The 26,271-nt window shown below is 43.0% G+C and overlaps 2 protein-coding genes and 1 pseudogene across 2 annotated transcripts in view; all 3 read left to right on the plus strand.

Annotated features, from left to right (window-relative positions):
- Window positions 1-12,040, plus strand: part of LOC128412297 (zinc finger protein 345-like) — a 31,155-nt pseudogene extending 19,115 nt beyond the window's left edge.
- LOC128412303 (zinc finger and SCAN domain-containing protein 31-like) overlaps window positions 1-26,271 on the plus strand; it is a 275,497-nt gene that overhangs the window by 101,452 nt on the left and 147,774 nt on the right. The gene's annotated exons all lie outside the window — the stretch shown is intronic.
- On the plus strand, window positions 18,114-19,926 carry LOC128412299 (olfactory receptor 52P1-like; the record flags this gene model as incomplete). The annotated part of the gene is made up of 2 exons (XM_053385202.1): window positions 18,114-18,153; window positions 19,388-19,926. Coding segments are annotated over exons 1-2 (579 nt in total), but the record flags the coding sequence as incomplete, so codon positions are not given.

Genomic DNA, 26,271 nt, shown 5'->3' on the forward strand with positions numbered 1-26,271 from the left:
AAATTTTTTAATTACCTTACAATCCCACCACATATGATAAAATGTTCCCTCCTTTTCCTTACACTTCCAACATATGTTTGAACTAGTTTTGTACATTTTCCCTAACTGCACTGGTGTTGTGTACCATCTGCACATCATCTTCATGTAATTCTCCTTCAATAGGGAACAGTCTGTAAATTTTAAGTCAGTTTTCCATAATTTAACCCAATCCTCCATCATGATGTTGTGACCTACACCTTGTGCCCCTTTAATCATAACTGATTTTACCTCTTCATCTTTTGTCTCCCATTCTAATAGTATGCTATATGCGGCCTTCAGTAGTTTCACTTTCCCTTCAATCTCTTCCGTTTGAAACCTAGATCTAGTATAACTAAATCCTTTCTTACAGTCTTCTTTATATGTTTCATGTAGTTGTCGATAATGCAACCAACTCTGAAAGTGGTCTTTGATCTCATCATAATCTCTTAATTTCCATTTTCCATCATGTTCCTTTAATAAATCAGCATATGTGAGCCATTTTCCTTTCTTTCCAAGTGGTTTGAGCAGTAATGCTTCATGTGGTGAAAGCCACCACGGAGTCTTTTGTTCCAATAAGTCTTTATATCTCTCCCATACTCTCATTAATGATTTCCTGATTATATGGTTGTAAAAGCTTCTATGAATCTTCCCTTTCCCGTACCATAAATATGCATGCCAACCAAATCTGTTGTCATGTCCTTCTAGTTCTAGTGCCTCTTGCTTGTCCAATCTCATCCAGTCCCTGATCCATACCAAACAAGCAGATTCGTAATACAATTTAAGGTCTGGGAGGGCAAACCCGCCTCTATCTTTTACATCTGTAAGTATTTTATGTTTTATCCTTGGCCTTTTGCCCCCCCCCCCCAGATAAATCCTAAAATCTCTTTCTGCCATTTTTTAAAGCATTCATCTTTCAGGATGACTGGTATTGATTGAAAAAGAAATAGCATTTTTGGCAACACATTCATTTTAATCGCTGATATTTTTCCTAACATTGAGAGATTCATTCTGCTCTATATTTCTAAATTTCTTTTTACCTCAAGCCAAATTTTTTCATAGTTATTTTTAAATAGGTTTATATTTCTTGATGTTAACCAAATCCCTAAATATTTAACCTTTTTATGGACTTCAATCTCAATATTTTGTTCTAATTCGGTTCTTTCTTCTTCCATCATGTTTTTAACTAATAATTTAGTTTTATTCCTATTTAGCTTAAATCCTGCCACTTCCCCAAAATTCTGAATTTTTTCTATTACTTTAGGGAGTGAAGTTTTAGGTTCTTCCAATGTTATCACTAGGTCATCTGCATACGTTTTTAACTTGAATTCACTTTTCCCAGCTTTTACACCTGTAATCTCCTTATTTGCTCTTATGTTTTTGGCAAGTACTTCCAAGACCAGAATAAACAATAATGGTGAGGGTTCTTTTCATCTTGTTTTGGGGAGAGACAGTTGGGACCAAGCGTCCAAAGGAAGGGAGAAGTATTTTTGCACAACTAACATATGAAATGGGCACAAACATCCAACTGCACTCAGCAGGTAAGTCTTTCTGAAGGACCCATCTGTCGTTAGAAATGCCCTGTTTCACCTGTGAGAGAAGCAGGCACTCCTGGCATCCTGCTTACCTTTTTTCTCTTGCAGGTGACAGAATGATGCCGGCAAAACCTCCTGATCCACCTTTTCATGGGGGCAGAAGTGAAACAGCGGCTGTGGCACCAGATCAGGTCAGGGGAAGCTGCCTTGTGGGGACAGAGGCCGAGGGATGGAGCAATGTCATGGACTGGTTGGGCACAGAGGAGTGGTGGGAGGAAGCAGCCGGGGAACCAGGAAGGGAAGACGGCTCAGAGCCAAAGGAGTGGAGGTGGAGGAAGGATGAGCGGTCAGAGGGAGAAGAGGGAGAAGCCTGGGAAGAGGAGGTGTCAGAAGCTGAAGGGGCAACAGGGCTTGGTGAGCTGGGAGACTCTGTGGCAGAATGCAGTCCAGAATCAGAGGCAGAAGAGGAAGGAGGCGAGTGGGAGGAGGGAGGTTGAGAGGCAGAGGTGAGTCAGGAGAAGGAGGAGCCACCGGTGGCTCCCTCTCCTTCTGCCAGAAGCCCCCCTCCCTGCTTGTCTCTCAGAGCCAGGAGACGTCTGACAATGGAGGAGCAAAGGCAGGCTGCACACTGGCGCATTGTTGGATCGCTTGCCAGAAACCCCAGAGAGGAGGGGACTTGGAAAGCTGTGGGGAGTTGGGGGACTTCACTCTCTGCAACTGCTTTTGTGGAGGAAGACACTGTCATGAAATTCTACTTAATATTGATCCAGAGCAGAACTCCAATATATAGTTAGCAAAGTAAAATTTAAACACATTACAGGATTCCCAAAAAATAGACCAGAGGCAATTGTATTTCATTCATCAGAGCTTTACTGCTACTGAAGACTAATGAGGATACTGGTCACAAATCCAATACATTCAGGATTGGCACTGCCCATAAGAAATCCAGTTGCAGCAGACTTAACATAAATTCTTACCATAACTTATAATAAGTCTAAACCTTAACACTAAGCATACTGTGTACAGAACATTAGAAAGAACAGAGATAGAAAGAAAGTGAACCCTCAGCATGACCTTACAGAAGAGATAACAGAACCACTTTAAACCAGCTGTACTCACTTTCTCCGAAGGAATAACCCAAACACCAGGAACTTTCTGCTTGTTTCTTTTATGTAGAGAAGCTTCCAGAGCCCTCTTGAATTAATTAGAATAGGAAAGAACTCTACATATCAGATCAATACTTTCTGTACTAAGAAATGCAAACCGACAACCTCCCCATTTATTTTGTAAAGGAAGTACTGATACGCAAAACACTTATAGAAAAACATTTACACAAAACAGCTCTCTTATAAACCTTATCTTATCTTATCATCTCATCTTTTCTTATTTTATTTTAACTTATCATCTTATCTATAATATATAAACTCCACTCAAATATATAAACCAAGGCCTGAAAGCCACACTTTATAGCAGGCAGGTCCAATGTCCATTTTGGGGACCTAAAGCCCAACAATTTCAATCCTAAAAAAAGGTCAACATCAACAACTTTGGTCAGCCCTCACACATGTTTACTTCATCAAATCTGGCCTTCTTTGAAAAAAGTTTGGGCACCCCTGCTTTATAGCAAACCTAAACAGCCTCGATCCAGTATACCTGAAGGAGCGTCTCCACCCCCATCGTTCCACCCGGACACTGGGGTCCAGCACCAAGGATCTTCTTGTGGTTCCCTCGCTGTGAGACGTCAAATTGCAGGGAACCAGGCAGAGGGCCTTCTTGGTAGTGGCAGCCACGCAGTGGAACACCCTCTCACCAGTTGTCAATGAAATAAACAACTACCAGACTTTTAGAAGACATCTGAAGGCAGCCCTGTTTAGGGACGCTTTTAATGTTTGCCGCACTATTGTATTTTAATATTTTGTTGGAAGCCGCACAGAGTGGCTGGAGAAACCCAGCCAGATGGGCAGCGTATAAATAATAAATTATTATTATTATTATTATTATTATTATTATTATTATTATTATTATTACCTCTCCAACAGAATACTCAACAGAGCACCTCTTTACAAGAGCACTTAAACAAACTTTGCACTATATAATCTCACTTTTCATATACCTCCACACTAAAGAAACTTCCACCTAGACTAGTCCATTAATTGACAATACAAACTGGCAGACCCTCTGGGAATGAACTGCTGTTCGCATGAGGCCTGAAACTCAGCCAAGTCTGTGAATATCGTGCTCTTGCTAAGAAAAAGTTGACTCCAGCTGTGAACTGTGGGATTTCCTACCCATATAACTCTGTGATAACCAGCCTTCTGAATATTGCCAGTACGATACATCTTTAGTTGCAGTTTTCATGGAATTCTAGAGTTGAAAGGGACCCCAAAGGTCATCAAGTCCCACCCCCTGCATTGCAGGAATCTCAGCTAGATCACCCAAGACAGATGGCCATCCAAACTAGGCTTCTTTTATTTCTATATTCATCACTGAATGCTAAAACAGGCTTCTAAGCAGTGGACAGACGAGAACAAATAGAGGCCAGGATTCTCCTAGCCAGCCCCATCAGCTGCGAAATATAGCCTGCCCCCCATTCCTCCCCCTCTCCATGCCCCCATGAACCCCTTGAATTTGGCTCTGGGGCACTGGGAGGGAACATCCCCAAAACAGTACACGAGGAGAGGAGAAAGTGGATCCTTCCATTGGGGAAACTGGGATGCTTGCGTAGGCAGAATGACTTGAATAACACAAGGTGGAGTACAACCTATTTGCACAAAGACGAATACCCATAATTAAAAGCAGAATAAAATAATTCAATTAAAACGTCAAAATAGGCATCCAGAATTAAAATGTGCAGCAAAGCAATCCTATTGAAACAACACAGCAATTAACAGGAAGGAAACAACAGAGCATTGTGTAGCAGATCATATTTCTGCTGTCTCAGAGGAGGACATTTCCCTTTTTCTTTTAGGGCCCAGTGTGCTTTGAAGATGTCGCTGTTTGTTTCACGGACGAGGAGTGGGCGTTGTTGGATCCTGACCAGAGAGCTCTGCATAAGGACGTCATGGAGGAGAATCGTGGGATCGTGGCCTCTCTTGGTAAGGCTCCCTGTGGGATCGTCCTATCTGCCTGGAAATTCAAAAAATACCTCTATTTGACAAACCTCATACATTTCCACAGAGCTCAACAGCGCCCCCTACAACACCTGGGAACCTAACACCCCCACAATAAACAGTAAATAACTTTTCCTGTGGAAAGTCTTCGTCCAGTTCTGCCTCCTTCTACCACAGTTGGGCTGATCTGAACTGCCCAGGCATCTTAAATGTCAGCTTCAGAGTTGTTAGGAAAGATAAGTAGCTTCTGTCAGGTTTTCTGCTTTTGTTTTTGCTGCTGTCAGTCTTGGGTTGACCAAAGAGACGACTGACATTGGAGATGGAGGGGATGCCATGAGTGGGCCAAACAACATTTGCCCCAGAGAAGAGCCAGGCTAATTTAATCTCAGGTAGTAGTAGCAGTAATAATTATAATAATAGTAATAGTAATAATTTTTATTTATATCCTGCCTATCTTCCAACACACACACACATATATATATACATGAAACATAAATAATAACAGTCTGATCCAATATAAAAAGTACATTAACTTTAAAATGAACAACTTACACTAGTGGCCAAAATTGTAGAAACCTTTTGGGAAAAGTGTATTTCTGAGGTTTGATGGCTTATAACACCACTTTTTTTGGGAATAATACCATAACGTTATACATCAATGGAAAGATAATAAAATGAAGAATGTAATGCAATAACATTTATGAAATATTATTAATTAGAACAGCAGTCATAACGAAGAAAAGTGAAATACATAAAAAAAATGAGATATACAAAAATTCTCACTATGTCAAATAATAGTTTGGTAACCTTTAGCTTTACTTACGGACTTACAACGTCTTCCCATGGAGTGAACCAAGTTTTTTAGTTCTGCAGCTGTAATAATATGAAGCCAAGATTGAATTATTGCCTCTATTAATTGGGCTTTATTGCTGGGTTGCTTCTGACTAACAAGTTTCTTTAGGCAGTTCCATAGATTTCCGATTGGGTTAAGGTCTGGGCTATTCCCAGACTATTCCAGCAGTGGAATATGATTATCTTGAAACCACCTTTTGCACACAGCAGCAACATGACATGGAGCTGAATCCTGTTGAAGTATAAAATAAATAAATAATTATTTATAGAAATATATATAAACGCTTAACTATCTGGGAAAAGATCATATGTGGAACACTTCAGTTTGGGCTCAAGTATTTCATTTATGTTTTTAAAGCATTTACATTCCCATTATTGACGCAAATTCTGCCCACTCCTTTTGCTGTCATACAACCCCAGATCATCACACTATCTGGGTGTTTCAAAGTCAATGTAATGCATGTAGGATGTAAATCTTCTCCGATTCTTCTCCTTGCATATTTCATGCCATCACTACCAAGCGAGGAGATTTTGGTCTCATTGCTCCTAATAACACTGTTCCATTGTTCCACTGTCCAGTTAACATGGGTTTTAGCCCAGTTTAATCTTTTCAATCTTGGCTTGAGAGATAACAGTGGCTTTTCCCTTAGAAATCTAACATTTGGACCAGTCCTTGCACTCAACTTCACATTACATTGTGCCATGTCATCTTGTAGACACCCAGATGATTTTCTTCTGTCACATAGGCACAGTCTCTCCATTCTTCGATCGTCACTTGCTGTTGTGCACCTTTTCCTGCCTTTACCAGTCTGATTTTGTAGTGACTGAGTTTCCTTATACCTCTTCAACAATATATTGTTGAGGGGACTTGAGGGGGCCTACAATTTGATATGGGTGAGATAAGGCGATGAGTGGAAGACTGCATTCAATACCAGATGTGGGACTTTCGAGTATTTATTCATGCCGTTTGGTTTGCAATCAGGTATGGCCACCTTCCAGGCCTTCATCAATCACGTGTAGTCAGACCTCTTAGACAAATGGGTCTTATTGTACCTCTATGACCTCTTAATTTTCTCGGAGAGCCTTAAAGCACATGTGCAACACGTGAAGGAGGTGTTGTCATGGCTGAGGGCACACAGGCTCTACGCCAAGTTGGAGAAATGCCAGTTCCACAGGAGAGAAGTAGAGTTTTGGGGGTATCAAGTGTCTCCTGATGGGGTGTAAATGGACCCTGCGAAGGTGAAGACGGTGTTAGAGTGGCAGAAGCCCAAGACAAAGAAGGACTTGCAGAGGTACTTGGGCTTCGCTAACTATTACCAGAAGTTTGTGCCCAACTACTCGCAACTCACCACGCCCCTCATGGACTGTTTGAGAGGTAAGAAGCCATTTGCCTGGATGGAGGAGGTACAGCGTGCGTTCAAGAAGCTCAATGAGATGTTTGCAGCAGGAGTATCTGTACCATGCAGATCATTATCAACTGATGGTGCTGGAGTCGGATGCTTCTGAAAGGGCGGTAGGAGCAGTGCTGCTTCAGGAAGATAGCCATGGCAACCTGAGGGCGTGCACATTCCACTCTCAGAAGCTGAACACCTCGGAACAGAACTACACCATTTGGGAGAGAACTGCTAGCTATAAAGGAAGCCTTAGGGACATGGAGGCACTTCCTAGAAGGAGCACAACACCAAGTGGAGGTGCGCACAGACCACAAGAACTTAGAATACTGGCAGACCGTGATACAACTAAACCAGAGACAAATCCGATGGGCGCAGTTTTTTGCTCATTTCAACTTCCACATACAATATGTGCCAGGGCATCAGAATCAGAGGGCGGGCGCCTTGTCTGGGAAACCTGAGTACATGGAAAGAGAACAGAAACAAGAGTTGAAACATTCTGAAGCGAAAACAGTTGCAACTGGTGGTGGCGCATGTTGTCGGAGTAGATGAGTTTAAGCAACAAATAGAAGGAGATGAATTTGCACAGCAGAAACTGACAGCGATACGGAGCGGTGAGAACAATACTGAAGGATTCATTGAAAGGGAAGGTCTCTTGTTCAAGGGAGAGGCGCTCTACATACCAGAAGGTAACTTGCAGGCGCAAGTCATGTGGCAGTGTCACAACAACCCAACAGTGGGCCACTTTGGATAGTACAAGACCGTAGATCAGCTAAGGAGACAGTTTTGGTTGCCCAGAATGAGAGAAGAGGCTAAGGAGTATGTCAAGGCATGTGACACTTGCCAGCAAGCAAAAATGCCATGGGCAGTGCCGGGTGGGCTGCTGCAGCCACTTTCGACTCCACAAGGACCGTGGGAGGCGATTAGAATGGACTTTATCACGGACTTGCTGGCCTCCAGGAAACAGACAGTGGTCTGGGTTGTGGTGGACCTGTTTATGAAAATGGCGCATTTTGTACCATGTCCAAAGCTGCCGTCAGCACAGGAAACTGCACAGATGTTTGTCGACCACATGTTCAAGCTGCACGGGTTGCCATTGCGAGTGATTTCAGACAGAGGGACACAATTTACCTCACAATTTTGGAGGAAGCTGATGCAGCTTTTGGAAGTGGAAGTGTGTTGGACCTCAGCGAGACACCCTCAAACCAACGGGGAGTCAGAGAGAACTAATGCTACATTGCAACAATACCTGCATTGCTATGTGAACTACCAGCAAGAAGACTGGATGGACAAACTCAGAATAGCAGAATTTGCATATAACAACACGGTGCATGCGTCAACCCAAAAAACACTGTTTTTAGCCAACTATGGAAAACATCCCAGAGCGTTTACAGATCCATGGAGCACCTTGTCAGTGCCAGCAGCAGAGCAGTTTGTGGGGGAGATGCAGGCCTTACAAGAACTACTGAGGGAAAAACTGGACAAGGCTGAGGTCTTGTACAAAAAAGATGTGGATGAGCGTAGACAACAGAGGGAGGAGATCAAAGTGGGGGATAAGGTGTGGTTGTCAACAAAGGACTTGCCAATGAAAGGGAGGTGCAGGAAGTTGGAGGCAAGGCGGTTGGGGCCCTTTGAAGTGGTAGAACAGATAAACCCAGTGTCGTTCAAACTTATACTCCCAGCCTCGATGAAGATATATCCTGTTTTCCATAGGGCTCTCCTGTCACTGTATGTACCTGCACACCACTACCAGGAACCTAGGCAGGCACCCCCTCCCGCCATTATGGTAGAAGACCAGGAGGAATTTGTGATCCAACAGATTATAAAGTCAAGGCTGTGTAGAAGAAAGTTGCAGTATTTAGTGTCATGGAAAGGTTATGGACCTCAGGAAAACTCTTGGGTACAGAGCCAGGATTTACACACCCAAGAATTGCAGAGGCAGTTCCACTGTAGGTACCCCCCACAAGCCCAAGCCTAGAGGGTGGAGGGAGGAAAATGATCTTAGCTAAGAAGCTGAGGAGAGTGATACAGGGTGGGAACCAGAACCGAGAGAGTCCTCTGTGGCAGGCAGCAAGGCCGAAGAGGAGGAGGAAGGGGGCTTAGAGGAGGGGGTGATGTCAGAGAACAGGATTCTTTGACAGGCAAGACAGAGACTAGAACAGTGGAAAAACAGTGAGAATTCCTGAGAAGGGGAGGAAGCAATTAGCCCCAGGAATTCAACCTTTGTACACACAGAGGAGGGGGACAGAACGCAGAGAAGAAAGTTGCAGAGCACTGAGAGTGAAGCAGACACAGAGTGAAAGGAAATGATCTCTGCCAAATCTCGTCGAGCTATGAAAGTTCATGAGAGGTGCGAAAAAGAGCGGAAGAGACCGTGGGGGCTTGTCGTTGAAGGAAGGGGCGGAGCTCAGACTCAACATCAAATTTGGGGGAAGACGCCGAAGATTGAGCTCCGCAGTGATTAATGAGTTTGAGCAATAAATATGAAATAATTTCGGCCGGAGTTGTCTCACTTCTCTGGGGGAGACCCAAGCCATTACAATAACTAACTTCACGAGTAGAGTTACAAGAAGTTTTGTAAGGTGGATTTTATCAATTATTGCAATGTATAATTTACAAATCGTTGGTTTATGATTAGGATTTAAAGGTAATAATTATAATCCCAAAATGAAATATAGGATAATAAGTGGGAAAACCATTAGTTGAGGAAGAGGAAAATTTCAGGATGTTGTAGCCAAATGCTTTCTATATTATATATAAGTTGAATGTTATGTTTAAAATAACTGCAAAAACCAATGAAAATTATTATTTGGCTAAAACTTTTCATAGAATGCAGCGAAGTGAACAAATTTTGTTGCATTACGTTCTTGATTAAATTATCTTTCCATTGATATACAATTTTATGAAATAACTCCAAAATAAGTGTTTTTTTGAGCCAACAAACCTCTGAAATACACTTTTTCCCAAAAGGCTTCCACAATTTGGGCCACTACTGTATATCAAACAAAGCAACATTCAATAATCCATCAAAATCTAATAATAAATATATTGGTAAATGACAAACAACAAAGATAATGAACACACACCCAACTCCCTTCAGTTCTTCTCTATTTGTTCCTGAGGCTCTAATCCCCTTTTGTCTCCATTGCAGATTGTGATGAATCGGAAATCGAGAACAAAGGTGACCATGATAAAATCCCCAGGGAGGAGAAGCCACGTAAAAATTTGGAGTGTGGAGAAAGCTGCAGTCAAAACTCCCATTCCACTGCCCATCAGCAAACTCTCATTGGAAAGAAACACTATCAGTGCATGGAATGTGGAAAGAGTTTCAGTCACAACTCCTCTCTCACTTCCCATCAAAAAATTCATACAGGAGAGAAACCCTATCAGTGTGTGGAATGTGGAAAAAGCTTCACTCATAGCTTCTCTCTCACTTGCCATCACAGAATTCATACAGGGGAGAAACCCTATCAGTGCGGAGAATGTGGAAGGAGTTTTAGTCAGAGTGGCCATCTCACTTCCCATCAAAGAATTCATACAGGGGAGAAACCCTATCAGTGTGTGGAATGTGGAAAGAGGTTCAATAAGAGCTCCAATTTCACTTCCCATCAAAGAATTCACACAGGGGAGAAACCCTATCAGTGTGTGGAATGTGGAAAGAGCTTCACTGAAAAGTCCAAACTCACTTCCCATCAGAGAATTCATACAGGAGAGAAGCCCTATCAGTGTGTGGAATGTGGAAAGAGCTTCACTCAGAGCACCGATCTCACTTACCATCAAAGAATTCATACAGGGAAGAAACCCTACCAGTGTGTGGAATGTGGAAAGAGCTTCAATACAAGCTCCTCTCTCAATTCCCATCAAAGAATTCATACAGGGGAGAAACCCTATCAGTGTGTGGAATGTGGAAAGAGCTTCAGTAAGAGCTCCACTCTCACTTCCCATCAAAGAATTCATACAGGGGAGAAACCCTATCAGTGTGTGGAATGTGGAAAGAGCTTCCCTGAAAAGTCCAAACTCACTTCCCATCAGAGAATTCATACAGGGGAGAAGCCCTATCGGTGTGTGGATTGTGGAAAGAGCTTCAGTGACAGCAGCAATCTCACTTCCCATCAGAGAATTCATACAGGGGAGAAACCCTATCAGTGTGTGGAATGTGGAAAGAGGTTCAGTACAAGCTCCTGTCTCACTAAGCATCAGAGAATTCATACAGGGGAGAAACCCTATCAGTGTGTGGAATGTGGAAAGAGGTTCAGTACAAGCTCCTGTCTCACTAAGCATCAGAGAATTCATACAGGGGAGAAACCCTACCAAGTGTGTGGAATGTGGAAAGAGCTTCAGGAAGAGCTGCGATCTCACTAGGCATCAGAGAATTCATACAGGGGAGAAACCTTATCAGTGTGTGGAATGTGGAAAGAGCTTCAGTACGAGCTCTGATCTCACTTCCCATCAGAGAATTCATACAGGGGAGAAACCCTATCAGTGTGTGGAATGTGGAAAGAGCTTCAGTCAGAGCAGCAAACTCACATTCCATCAAAGAATTCATACAGGGGAGACACCCTATAAGTGTGTGGAATGTGGAAAAAGCTTCAGTCGGAGCAGCAAACTCACATTACATCAGAGAATTCATACAGGGGAGAAACCCTATCAGTGTGTGGAATGTGGAAAGAGTTTCAGTCAAAACTACAGTCTCATTTCCCATCAGAGAATTCATACAGTGGAGAAACCTTATCAGTGTATGGAATGTGGAAAGAGTTTCAGTCACAACTCCTCTCTCACTTCCCATCAGAGAATTCATACAGGGGAGAAGCCCTATCAGTGCGGAGAATGTGGAAGGAGCTTTAGTCGGAGTGGCCATCTCACTTCCCATCAAAGAATTCATACAGGGGAGAAACCCTATCAGTGTGTGGAATGTGGAAAGAGCTTCAGTACGAGCTCTGATCTCACTTCCCATCAGAGAATTCATACAGGGGAGAAACCCTATAAGTTTGTGGAATGTGGAAAAAGCTTCAGTCGGAGCAGCAAACTCAAATTCTATCAAAGAATTCATACAGGGGAGAAACCCTATCAGTGTGTGGAATGTGGAAAGAGCTTCAGGAAGAGCTGCGATCTCACTAGGCATCAGAGAATTCTGTAGAATTCTGTAAAATGTGGGCTGAATGAGGTAACTGTTAGGTGGATTTGACTGACCAAACCCAAAAAGGACTCCTTCATGGTTCCTCATCATCCTGGGGGAAAGTGACAAGATGGGTGCTGCAGGGTTCTGTCCCGGGTCCGTTGTTGTTCAACGTCTTTATAAATTACTTGGATGAAGGAACTGAGGGGCTGCTCATCACATCTGCAGACAACACCAAACAGGGATGACCAGTATCTTGGGCAAGGTGGAGGTGCTGATGACCAGGTCCTTTGTGGCCAGCATGGAGAGGAAAAGGTCCATGGGCTGGTGGAGACTGGGCTCTGTCTTGATGGCGAAGAGGATGGTTATGTTCTCCAGCACAGTCAGTGTGGGAATGTTCAGGAAGGCAGGAGAGGATTTATTATTTATGTTTGTGCATGTTGTATTGCCTGATGTCAGAAACATATATTGTCACCTCTTCAAATTTTTATATATATTCATGTTTATAAGGAGACTGCACTAGAATGCTCCCAAATACATATTCTAAACTCCAAATCAGGTAGAAAGGTAATTAATTAATTAAGTTGTTTTGTTTGCATTCAGTAAGAAGCCCTCAGCCTACAGGCACAAGTGAGGGTGATTTAGCCAAGATAAGAGCTTAGAAAGAAAAGAACAGCAAAGCCAGACTCATCATTTTGAATGGGCTTTGTGATGAACATGTTAGGAGAACCAGAGCTTATAGGGTTAATAGCTCATGGAGTGATGTCCTGGCCCTGGGGGGGTGTCGCATATGGGGTTCTATGCTTTGTTATGTGAGATGAGTTACTTTCGTTTTTGCTGCCAAAGGAGAAACAGCAATGTCTGCTCCCGGACTGCTGATTTATTATGCCGCTGTAAATAAGGCTTCATAGATTAGGAAGAAGCTGCATGCTGAGTGTTTCCTCCACACAGAGCACACACCGCTGATCGCAACACGTCCGGAGCAGAGCTGAGGCGCAGCTGGTGTGCTGGACGTTATATTTCACAAGTGATGGCTGCATAACGCCACAGAACACCTATCAATGATAGATACTGAAGATCCGGTCAGTCTTCTCCAGAGAGCTCAGCTTCTCCACAATCTTCCCCTGCCTTCCCCTTTTCTCTCTTCTCTCATCATTTATTATGACATTTGTAGCCCACTTTCCTCCCAGGAGCTCAAAGTGGCCTTCATGGTTCTCCCTGCCACCAATTTTTATAATCACAGCAGTCCTGTAAAGTAGGCTAGGCTGGCCCAAGGTTCACTGGGGAGCTTTATAACTGAGTGGGGATTCAAACCCTGCTCTCCCAGGTCCTCCTAGTCCAGCCCTCCAACCACTACACCTCTGCCTGGCTCCATCTTGCATCTCTCCAGCTGCCCAACGCCAGCTCCCCCTTCTCCCCCTTCCTGGGGGCCTCTCTGGCTCCAAGGAAGTCGGCACCACCTCCCTCAGGTTCTGCTCCTCTTCTGGGACCCCTTGAGACTTGGAGGTCCCTCCTAGGGGTCTCCTCCCTCTCCAGGAAGGGCAGGGCTGTCCTAAGAAGATGAGGCAGAGCAGCCCTTGAACGGCTGGCAATGCTTCTCTTTCCTTTGGGCTGGAGCGTTGGATATAGCAAGGGATATGGCATAGCCGGAGAAGGGGCTTCCGCCCAGAGCCCAGGCCAAGCAGATGTCTCCAGGAAGCCCACCAGGGACAGCCCACTCCTTTTTTTTAATAATAATATTTATTACTTTTAGACGTTACAAAAATGAAGAAAAAGAAAAAGAAACAAAAGAAATAGAATAGAATACAATATATAACACAACATTAACACATTCAACTAAACATAAAAAAGTGAAAACAATTTAAAAACATACATCATACCATTTCAATGCCCTATCTTTCATTCCCTCGTTTCATCGACCTCCTCTCACCTCCCTTTTTGTATTCCACTTCTATTAATTATTTCAGCAATTCCTTTCCATCTTTCTCTATTTTCTGTCATATAATTATCTTAACTTATTTTAACCTTATCTTCCATTATTACCATAATACTTATTTGTACTTAACTCCTTATAACATTTCTACTAAAGCCATATAATTTCATTCCAACATTTTTCTAACACTCATTAATTTTACAATATTTCTATAAATAAACTTTAAACTTTTTCCAATCTTCTTCCACCGTCTCTTCACCCTGGTCTCGGATTCTGCCAGTCCTTTCCGTCAATTCCATATGGTCCATCAACCTGGTGATCTTCTGTCCGAGGCTCTTAACTCTTTTCCAAGTCCCTTCTGCAGATCTTCTTCATATTTATACATGCACTTTACATTGTCTTCTGCTGATCTTGTTCTTAATTTCCTTCCTTTGATGCTGAGGAGTAGATCTCGGGGAAGCTCCAACCGAGCAATGTTTTTATTCCTTCTCGACAGATCAGCCAAATCTCCGTAGTTAAAACTAAAGTCCAAAAGATATTTCAGGACATATTTCAAAATCCCTCTAAATCTGAAGGTCCCCACAACTCCAATCTCTTCCTGACCCAAGTCCAGGCCCCAAAGGTCAGTACATCCCTGCATGGGGGGATCTATCCAACTTTCCTTCTCCAGTCCAAGCAGGGCTCCAATCCTCAAAATCTGACTTTCTCTAAATTCAGTCATAGAAGGCAACAACTTATATTCATCAAATTGCCTCTGTAAGGCCGGGGCTCTCTCCACTTGTATTACTTGAGGTTCAACAACAACTTTCTCCCTCGCCTTCTCCACAATTTGTCATGTCAAAGTAGATTCCTGAGTCGATTCCTGAATAGTTTCTGTATAGATGTTCACTTTTTGTCCCAAATCAGTCACTTTTTGACCCAAATTATCAATTTTGATAATCATCACATCCGTCTTCTTATGAAGCTGTTCCAATGAAGCACTTATCTTGCATAATGCAATCACCAAGGCTTCTTCTGTCGACATTCTTGCCAATCTAAGGTCAATCCCTGGTTCTCACGGTTTTTTATCTCTGCAGCTGGAAATTCCCCCAGCTCCACTCTTGTAACAGTTTCAAAGGCTCCCTCTAGAGAGAAACAATTTCTATTTGTATCAATCCTTTTAATCACAGTTCAAGCGACAAAATTAGTTTCAATTTTCAGTTACTTTTACTCCTTTTTAAACGCAGAAGGAAACAATGGAAACAATATATTTCTCTTATTAACTATCTGTCAACATACGTTTTATTCACAGTCAATGAACTTTCCCAAAATGTCAGTCTTACTAGCAGCCCGTTTCCAGGTTCAAAGCGGTGGTAATTTTTCTTTCTTCGCTCTCTCTCCTGCAGGCTTACGCGATCCAAAATTTCCCCCCTCTTCTCCTGCTTCCAAGGGGGGTTTAATGATTTTAGCTGATGGAAGTTTAGTCCTTTACAGAAGACTTTCCAAGACTTTAGCTTGCAGCCTCTTTGCTTCAGTCTATTTACAAAAGGGGAAGGCGGACTTCCTGTTTGAAACCTCCCCGTTCGGTGCCAAATTAAGACGTTTAGAAATCCAATTTTCCGTTCTACTCATGGGTAGTTGTTTTAAGATCAAATTGTCCACAGGAATAAGTCAGCGCTCTCCGGCAACAGCAATGCGGCTTCACTCCGTGAAAGAAGCAGTCAATTCGAAGCACCGCGCCACTCACCCCACGTCGCTCCGGATCCCCGAAACCGGGTTTCCCCGCGAGTAGGGGAGGCGCAAAAGGTGCCAGCCAAATCCCACGTTCACAGGCTTCTCCCGCCTGTGATTTTTAGTGGATCCCCACCTTCGCCATGGCAGCCAGACCCTGATTTCCACGAAGCAAATTCCTCCCGATCAGAGGAATTCAGCCATTGCTGGAGGCACCAACCCAGAAGTCCCAGCAACAGCCCACTCCTGTGGCCTGTCCTCTCGCAGGTGCCTTCCATGCTAGAGTTTTTCTCTAGCTGGAAGCTCTAGATAGCTAGGTCTGATTATAACCAGAGATACTCTCCTCCTCCTCCTCTGTGAAGAGACATGACCCCCGTTCCAAACTGGCAAGCCTGTTGTCCTTGCCACATCTTGTGGCTTCCAATTTCACCAACCAATTAAACATTATGAGAATAAGTTCCCATCCATGTTAATAATGACTCAAAGCTCTCCTCTCTCCCTGTTTATTTCATTTGTTTCATGAAATTTATACACTGCTTGACTGCATGAATGAGGGAGCCAGGCTCTCTGTTTTGTTTTTTGTTTTTAATATATATATATATTTATTAATTTTCAAATACAAAACAAAATTATACTCTCCATACATTTTAGTTGCATCTTATTTCTCTTTTTTTGACTTCCCTCAACTTGCTACAAATCCTTCATAATTTAAATTTAAACACATTTCTATTTTGTTATTTATATTATTACTGTAAACTTCATCCCAATTTAACACTTATTTCCCATCACAATGCTTCATTAAAACTTACAAACGTAATCTGATTGTCACTTAATTTTTGCAAATATTCAATAAATTTTCCCCAATCTTCTGTAAATCTTTGGTCTTGTCGGTTTCGGATCCTTCCTGTCATTCTGTCCAATTCTGCATAGTCTATCATTTTTGTTCTCCACTCTTCTAACGTATGTAGCTCCTCTTGTTTCCATTTCTGGGCCATCAATATTCTTGCTGCAGTTACTGCATATAAAAATAACTTCTTTTCTTTCTTATTTATGTCATTACCTGTAATACCTAGTAAAAATGTTTGTGGTTTCTTAACAAATGTATATTTCAACATTTTCTTCAATTCATTATAAATCATTTCCCAAAAGCTTTTTACTTTCTTACATTCCCACCACATATGATAAAATGTACCCTCTTTTTCTTTACATTTCCAACATTTGTTACTTGTCTTGTACATTTTTGCTAACTTTACCGGTGTTACATACCATCGATACATCATTTTCATCACATTTTCTTTTATGGTAGTACATGCAGTAAATCTTAAACCTTCTTTCCATAATTTTTCCCAGTCTTCCATTTGTATATTATGCCCTAAGTCTTTGGCCCAGTCAATCATAACTGATTTTACTTCTTCATCCTTAGTACATCATTCTAACAATATCTTATACATTTTTGCTAGAATTTTAAAATCATTATTCAATATTTCTATCTGAAAATTTGATACTTTGTCAGCAAAACCCCTTTGATTCAAATCTTTTTTAAACATTTCATTTATTTGAAAAAAATTCAACCAATCATTAACATATTCCTTAACTTCTTCAAATGGTCTTATTTTCCATTTAACTTCTCTTTTACTTATTAGCTTATCATATGTCACCTATCCTACAGTCATATTAACTTTCTTCACACTCATCGCCTCCAATGGCGATAACCAATATGGAGTTTTTTGTTCCAACAAGTTTTTATATCTTTCCCACACTTCAATCAGGGACCTTCTTATGATGTGGTTTTCAAATCCTTTATGTACACGTTTCTTATCATACCACAGATATGCATGCCACCCAAATCTATTATCAAAACCTTCTAAATCTAACAAATCAGTATCTTCTAATTTCATCCATTCCTTCAACAACAGAGGCAGGATGCTTCATAGTACAATTTCAAATCTGGCAAGGCGAAGCCTCCTCTTTCTTTCATATCTGTCAATATCTTAAACTTTATCCTCAGTTTCTTACCCTGCCAGATATACCTTGAAATTTCTCTTTGCCAATTTTTAAAAATTGCTGCCCCCTTGATTACTGGAACCGTTTGAAATAAGAATAACATCTTCGGTAACACATTCATTTTGATCGTGGCAATCCTTCCCCAAAATGACAATTTCATTCTTCCCCACACCTCTAGGTCCCTTTTAATCTTATTCCAAGTTGGAACATAGTTGTTCTGAAACAAATCAATACTCCTGGGAGTTAACCATACTCCTAAGTATTTAACTTTTTTAACCACTTCAATCTCTGTTTGTTGCTGTAATCTATTAATTACCTCCTGGTCTATATTTTTTGTAATTGCTTTGGTGGGAGCCAGGCTCTCTGGGTCCTGGCATGGCTGTAGCTCTTGAACCCAGAGCACTTGGGGCCTCCTTTCTTTCTCTGCCAGCCCTTCGTGCTCCAGGCATGCCGCTTCTGTCGCCTAGTTTTTGTAAGGGGGTCAAACGTAAGGAAAGGAGGCAGAGATTTGGGGTGTTTAAGTTCTTATACTTGGGGGGGGGGAGAGACAGGAAGAAGCCACTCCTGGAATCTGCAAGTGACTGAGACAGACATGAACTTTGGGTTTCTGCACTGTACATAGTTTGCACTAAGTAAAACCTGTAAAAAGCAGGTTGGAGTCCTGGCTGTTTACTCGTGAGCAACCACCTGCAAGCCTGACAGTTTCATTCTATTTCAGATACTGAAATTTTATTTTATGGTTTATTATTGTATATGCTTTGAATATATCAATATATATGGAGGCACCAACATCTTTTAAGTGCTTTGGGACTCTAAAGGTCTTAATCCGGCTCAACCCATTGCCAGAAACCCACCGCAGGTTCTTAGCATTTTCAATTTTCAAAGCCTCACCCTCACAGTAGTGCCAAAGGTATTTACGTACATGGGCCCTTAAAGAAAGAGGAGCCATTTCTGTGCCTCTCCTATTACTGGGGATCCTGTACCCAGGGAGGGTCAGAATCTAATGGTGGACTTTTGTGAACTGTTCAGACAAGTTTCTTGGTAAGACAGTGACCTTTGCTGGCCAGTTGAGTGTCTACCTCAGCATCCCCAAAGAATGAGCTGGGTTGCAAGAACTGCAGCAAAGGGATGGGGCAACCCAGGAAATGTCTTTGCCGCCACCCCCCCATCTCACCTGTAGGAGGGAAAGAGCCAGAGCGAGTTGTGCATGAGCTGAGCTGGAAGCTGGAGACACAGTGAAAGTACCCCTGACCGTTAGGTCCAGTTGCAGATGACTCTGGGGTTGCAGTGCTCATATCGCTTTACTGGCTGAGGGAGCTGGCGTACAGCTTCCGGGTCCTGTGGCCAGCATGACTAAGCCGCTTCTGGGGAGAAGCAAGACGTGGTGGGGGTGTCCATGCTGTGAGCCCCTCCACTCAGGTTGAATATGTGAGTAAATAAAACTAGATATCATAAAGACAGCACTGTCTACGCTGACCTTCATTCGAAGGAAACCGAAGATGGGCCTGGGGCCCAAGGAGTCTCACTGCTCAGAGACGGGGGTAGTTTGCAAATACACATACACACACACACAAATTTGTGCCTGTATTCCTAATACATAACTAAGCATGAAGGGCATGTTATGTGCTTTAGCAACAGCCCACCTGTAAATAAGGAAATGCAACCTCCGTTGCTGATTTATGAAAAAAGCAACAAAGGAATCTTCTCGGCTGTCCCATAAGGTCTGTGGGGCTCTTCAAGAAAGAGAAGCCTGACCAATGATGTGGTTGCCAAGATGGGACTGGCCATCGTGCTACGGGGGGCCATCCTCCTGAGCCCTCACCCTTTCCTCCCGAAATGGCTCCCGTATTGCAGAGGCAACGTCATCTTGCACACGTACTGTGAGTTCATGGCCCTGATGAAACTGACCTGTGTGGACACGGGGGCAGAGAGGGCCTACAGTCTCCTGGTTGCTTTTCTGACTGGGGGGCTGGACTTGGTGTTGATCATCGTGTCTTACATCCTCATTTTCCAGGCTGTCTTCCAGCTCCCTTCCAAGGAAGCACGGGCCAAATCTCTTGGCACCTGCGGCTCTCACGCCTGTGTCATCCTGGTCTTCTACACTCCAGCGTTTTTCTCCTTCTTAACCCACCGGTTTGGTCACGTGGCTGCCCATGTCCACATTCTGGTAGCAAATATATACCTGCTCCTTCCACCCATGATGAACCCCATTATTTATGGAGTAAGGACCAAGAGGATCCAGCAGGGTCTCTTCAAGATCTTAATAATAATAATAATAATAATAATAATAATAATAATAATAATAATAAATTTTATTTATATCCCGCCCTCCCCAGCCGAAGCCGGGCTCAGGGCGGCTAACAACAATAAAACAATACAAAAGTACAACACAAACAACACTCTAAAATCATTCATTATAAAATTAATTAAATTCAAGCCACTGGCCACCATTGGGCCAGAGCTCCGCGAAGATTGCCGAGGGAGGGAGTCAGGCTGTGCCCTGGCCAAAGGCCTGGCGGAACAGCTCTGTCTTGCAGGCCCTGCGGAAAGATGTCAAGTCCCTGTGTCAAAACCAGATAAAAGGCCAGGAACTTGGAGCATCTCTTTGAGTTCAGCTGCATCCACTTGTGGAAAACCACAGGACAAGAGAGGGCTCTTCATTCTCTGCTTCCTGGTTTCCACAGGCATCTGGCTGGCCACTGTGAGAACAGGCTGAGAACTGGATTGGCCATTGGCTTAATCCAGGAGTCTCTTCTTGGATTCTCATCCACCTATGCTCAACTTGTAAAGAGGTGTAAATAAAGCAGTATATCACACAACACCAGTGAGCCTCCAATGTTTCCAAAAGAACAGGAGTGCAATGGCTTATCCGCACTCAGTTTTTGGCCCTCTCTTTCCAGGCAGAGCTTTAACGCTCCATGTCTGAACATGTTTTTCCTGTCCTCAAAAACCTGCTAATAATACTGGTTCCCCAGCCACTCTGGGCGGCTTCCAACAAAAGATTTAAAATACCGTATTTTTCGCTCCATAGGGCGCACCTGACCATAGGGTGTACCTAGTTTTCAGAGGGGTAAATCAAGGGGGGAAATATGATTTTCCCCCCCCAGCTCTGGGAGCAGCGGACAGGCCGCCTGCAGCCTGTGTGCTTCCAGACCTTCTCCCTGGGTGCTGTTCAGATCTACAGCCAGAGTCTTTTCAGAGAGCGGCTAACATGGCGCCGAGGTAAGACGCGCTTACCGGTGCTCTTTGGATGTCTTTTAATCTTCTTTTAATCCTTTATATTTTATCTTAACTGACCCAGCCAGTCTTTGAAGCATTTTATAATTGCTGCAGCTACATGCTATGGCAACTTTCTGAGAGATTTGGCCCTGCTCCAGATTGCTGCAGACTGCTCCTTGTTTCTCTCTTATCAATGGGCCGGCCTCGGCTGCTAAAAGAGAAGAGAACGCCATTATCCTAATTGGAGAGAGGGCTTAAGAGGAAGACGCTGTGTGGTGTTTAAATCCTGGATAAGTCATCGTTTGTGCCCAGGCTGCTGTCATAGAGGGTTGAGAGAGGCCAGAGGAGCCAGGACATTTGGCACCCTACCCCCTAGACATCTTGAGGCTGTCACATTTCAATACTTCCCCTTGTGAAAAGCTTCTGCAAACTGGGTCCGAGGTGTCCACGAAAGACTGATGTTGTAAGTGGATTGTACCGCAGTGGAGAGGAAAACTTCACTATTATTATCCATCCAAGGAGCTTTCACCCACGGTGCCATCTTCTGGTGGTCTTAACTATCTTATTTGTGTGTCAAATGTTATGTTATTTTAAGAATCGTATAATCCTTGGCCTGAGGAAAGTATGGGTCAGAACAAACGCTTGAGAGACTTTGACGAGCCCCTATCATCCCCTAAATCAAAACTATCAAGGTTGGTGCCACACCGGAATAGAAGAGGGAGTGACAATGCTGAGCATTGCTTTGCGGTGGAAACCCAAAATCGCTTCCTACCTCTAATTGATTTAGAAGCCACTCCAACTCTGACAACTCAAAATTTTTCAAAAGTAAAGCCTGTAAAGGAGAATACGAAAGAAAAACTCTCAACACAGGATGATGGTTTAACATCTGATATGGGGGAGTTCCCCAGCTGTGAGCAGTTACACTTAGTAATTAAGACCCTTCACTGTATCTTTAAAAGGCTGGATGAGGTATCTTCACAATTATCCAATATCCTGCTGAAAGTCGAAAAACTTGAATCAACAACACAATCTTCAGTCAGGTCGGAAATAGGAAGATGGTCATCGCTAGAAGGGGCTAAAAACTGTTCAAGCAAACTTTTAAAAATTAAGAAACACCAGATTGACCTATATGCGGTGATGCCCCTGTTCCGACAGACCAACTTCTTGAAGGTGATACTTGTGTTCCACTCTGAAAAGATACCATCTATTATTGTTAGGCGGAAAACGCTTTTGTCCATGGCCGATATTGTAGCAACGAGGGTTTTTGCAGATAGCAAGATCAAACCCCTTCTAAACAGGTGCCCTGGCGGTGAGGATATTAGGACAAGAGACTCTGCCTTACTTCAAAATACTGTCAGGCCCCACTGCGATGATTCTGCGGTGTGCCATTCTCGACCAATCTCGATACCCTCTCAAACTGCCATACATGAGGACGGAAACCTGCAGACTGCCCTTGATGAAAGGGAACTTATTGATTCGTTCAGAGCCCTCCCTCTGAAAGAACAGTCGGTGATGATACAAAGATTTGACACGCTTAAATCACAGCTTTTGCAAGTCCAACACAGAGGGGAAGATACTAACGATGCTTCAAACAACCCCACTTGGGTTCACCGGACAGAAGTGGTCGACCTTCTTCAGCTCAGCCCCACTTTGAAAACAAAAACCATCCTGCAAGACTCAAATCTTCAAGTTGTTTCTGCCCCCAGTGCTATTCTACGAGACGACCAGGCTCTGCCATCCTCACTTAACCTTCATCTACATCCATCGACCAACACACTTAAGGACGAAACTCTGATTTCCCTGCCTGACTCAAATTCCTCTTTAACTCACTCATCTATGCCAGAGCTAGAATCTTCTTCAGTTTCGACCAGATATAGAAGTAGTCCACAAGTGATGCCCCTGAGAGTCTTCCGCAATCACCGCCCCCGTGATGTCCCCTCAACTACCTTCTTTAAAGGAAAATGTGAATGTTACACTTTGGGACCCGTCGTCGGAAACGATTGAAGACCCGATGGGACACATCAATAAAATCATCCTAATGCCTGATGATAAATCTGCTAGAGGGTTTCCTCCGACGGACTTAATTTCTCCCTCTCTGGGTATTTCTCTGTCAAGTTGTACAAAGAATTTCGAAATGAAGAGACTTCCTGTTCAGGGATCTATTTCTAGTAGATCATCTTTGGTGTTCCAACAGTCGAACCAAATTGTTAAAAATTTTAATTTGGAGGGCTCCTCACAGTTACCATCTTCCCAATGTAAAATAACTGATTTTTTTGTTACATCTTCTGTCTCTTCCAGAGAGTCTGCCCCTCCTTCGCTTTGACTGTTAAAAGAACAACACAGAAGTCCCCAGCTAGCAGTCCTAAGTTGGAATATTGCTGGCTGGAAAAGGAAAAGATTAGATCCCGAATTTTTGTCCTATATAAACTCTTTTCAGATAATCCTTTTGCAAGAAACATGGGAAGAAGATAAAATAGATATAAATGGCTTTGAACTGATATCACTTCCAGCTAGTCCCTCCCAAAAAGGTGGCCGGTCCAGAGGTGGTCTTGCAATCGCCATATTGCTTAAAATGAGCGCTAAACTCTCGCTAGTTCAGACTTTTCCTCCTTTTGCCTTTACAGGTCTGATTTCAAGTGAAAAATTCTCCCTATTAATCACCAATGTTTATCTTCCTCCAGGTGGTCTTATATCGGACCTCCATTATAGATGGGATTCTCTGGAAGATCATTTATTGGCATGCTATGTTATGTACCCTAATATTCCATCGATAATGGGTGGTGACTTTAATGCACGTACAGCCGCCAATTGGGATGGGATAATCAAGGCCAAGTGGTGGGTACCTCCCCCCTACCCAAAATCTGATTTAATCTCTTTTACATCAAGAAGATCTAAGGACATCAGAGTGAATGAGGCGGGAGTCCTTCTTTATCAATTGGCCATTCGTATGAATTTGAACATTCTGAATGGCAATTGCCCTCTGGACGTGCCAGGAGAATTCACTCATTTGGGCACAACATCAAATAGTGTCCTAGACTACCTTCTAGTTTCAGAAGACCTATTCTCAAACTTCTTTTATTTTAAAGTAGACAATGTACAATCCAGTGACCACCTACCTCTAGCGGCCAAGCTAATGCTTGACTGGCACCCGGTTAGCGGTTCACACCCAATTCATGTAGGTTTAAATGCCGCAGCTCAAGTAAGAAGCATTAAATGGTCTATGAAACAGGCCCAAAAATACGCAGAATTCTTCCAGAGGAATATCTCCGAACCCCTTATTGTTTCAGTGGCGGAGTTGTCTGAACCAAACAGGATATTGGAGTGGTTCTCCCACCTCTCTGCAGATTTAACTAGCTTCTTTACGGTGCCGACTCACCTGGTTAACCGAGATCAACCCAGGTTCGGTGCACCTTGGTTTGATTCCAAATGTAAGCAAGCTAGACTCTCTCTGTGTTGTATCTACAACAGATATAAATCTTCTGGAGCTGAAACTCTTCCCCCAGAGTACTTGCAGGCCAAAATTGCTTACAAACAGGCACAGAAGTCAGCCAAGCATGAATGGCAGCAAAGACGTTGGCAAGCGCTGATTGCTGCCTCTAAGCTTCGCAGCTCTCGTGGTTTTTGGAATTTAATCAACAATAGATCGAGGAAATACCCATTGACGGTTATACCAGCCCCGACATGGGAACAATTTCTAAGAAAATATTTCTCCCAGACAGTTATCTCTAACATTCATTCTGATACTCTTTCATGTCACTTGCCCATATGGCCAGATACTGACCCGGAGGAAATAGTTGATTTAATTGCTAAACTGAAAACTGATAAAGCCCCAGGGCCCGATCTGATCCCGGCGGAAGCTATTAAACAACACCCAGCATGGTGGGCCAAAATTCTTGCAAAAATCTTTGATGCAATTAATGCCATGGGCCAGATACCTAGATCATGGAAGGAGTCCATCATAATTCCTATATATAAAAAAGGACCACCAGAGGACCCAGGAAACTATTGTAATATCAGTTTATTATCAATCATCGGAAAAATCTATACTTGCTTCCTGCTAACCAGACTAACCCAATGGGCCGAAGATTCCAATCTGATAGGCCATGAACAGGCCGGGTTTAGACCAAATCGTGCTTCTATCGACCATGCAATAATTCTATATCATTTGGCGCGGAAGTATTCTTCCCCCACTCATGGTCTTCTATGTGCCGCTTTTATAGACCTGAAGGCGGCTTTTGACAGTATCTCTAGAGAGCTGCTATGGGAAAAATTGGCAAAGTGGGGCATAGATAAAAGGCTGTTGTGGCTTATGATCAAATTACATGAAGGGACGGCCGCTAGGGTGAGGTTAACACCTGAGGGCAATCTCACAAACTCTGTACCAATAAATAAGGGGGTACGACAAGGGTGCATCCTTGCCCCCTATCTCTTTAACCTCTATATTAGTGACATGAGAACTCCCCTAGTTGAGGCCCAAACCACCATTCACGCACCCAGGCTTGCAGACTATCGCTGCCCCTTACTATTGTACGCTGACGATGCGGTGATCCTCTCATATTCAAGAATCGGTTTGAGGAGGGCCTTCAAGATCTTCGCGTTATATTGCCAAACAAATTTACTTACTATTAACCATTCCAAATCTAAAGTCCTAATTTTTTCCAGGAGTCGTAAATTGTATAGGTGGGAACTCGAGGAGAAGCCAATTGAACAAGTCTACAAATTTCAATATCTAGGAATTTACTTCCAGCATTATATGGGATGGAAAGCGCATATCACATACGTACAAAATAAGGGCAAAGCCCTTATCTACGCTCTATTATGCTTTTTCTTTACAGAGGGGGCTATGCATGTTCCATCTGCCTTAAAAGTTTATAGTGCAAAAGTGGTTGCAACTATGGCCTATGCGGTCCCTTTATGGGGCGCTTTTGTAAACCTCATGCCTCTGGTGACATTGCAAAATCTTTTTCTCAGACGCCTTTTGAAACTACCCTCCTGTGTAAGCAACTCGGCTATTCGCTTAGAACTTAAAACCCCCTCCTTAGAGATCCTGATGTGGAGACATGCCTTTAATTACTGGCTGTCCCTTTGGCATAAATTGCCCAATTACCATCTTATTCAGTGCCTTTGGAGAGATGAATTTACCAGCCCATGGGCAACAAAAATCCATTCCAAACTGTTGTCTTATGGAATCTCGCCTTCCGATATACTAAATTTAGATCTAATTACAGCAAAAAAGGTCATCAAACAAAGATTGGAGGAGGTTGATTTGCAACAAAATCTTACTACAGGTGGAGGTACATGTTCCCCGATAAATCAGGGCATTACATTTATGTCCCAGATACCTCAATATCTGTCTACCTTATCGGTTGCGTCGCATAGATTCGCT

This window comes from Podarcis raffonei, chromosome 4, assembly GCF_027172205.1.
Source record: "Podarcis raffonei isolate rPodRaf1 chromosome 4, rPodRaf1.pri, whole genome shotgun sequence".
In the NCBI taxonomy this organism is placed as follows: Eukaryota; Metazoa; Chordata; class Lepidosauria; order Squamata; family Lacertidae; genus Podarcis; species Podarcis raffonei.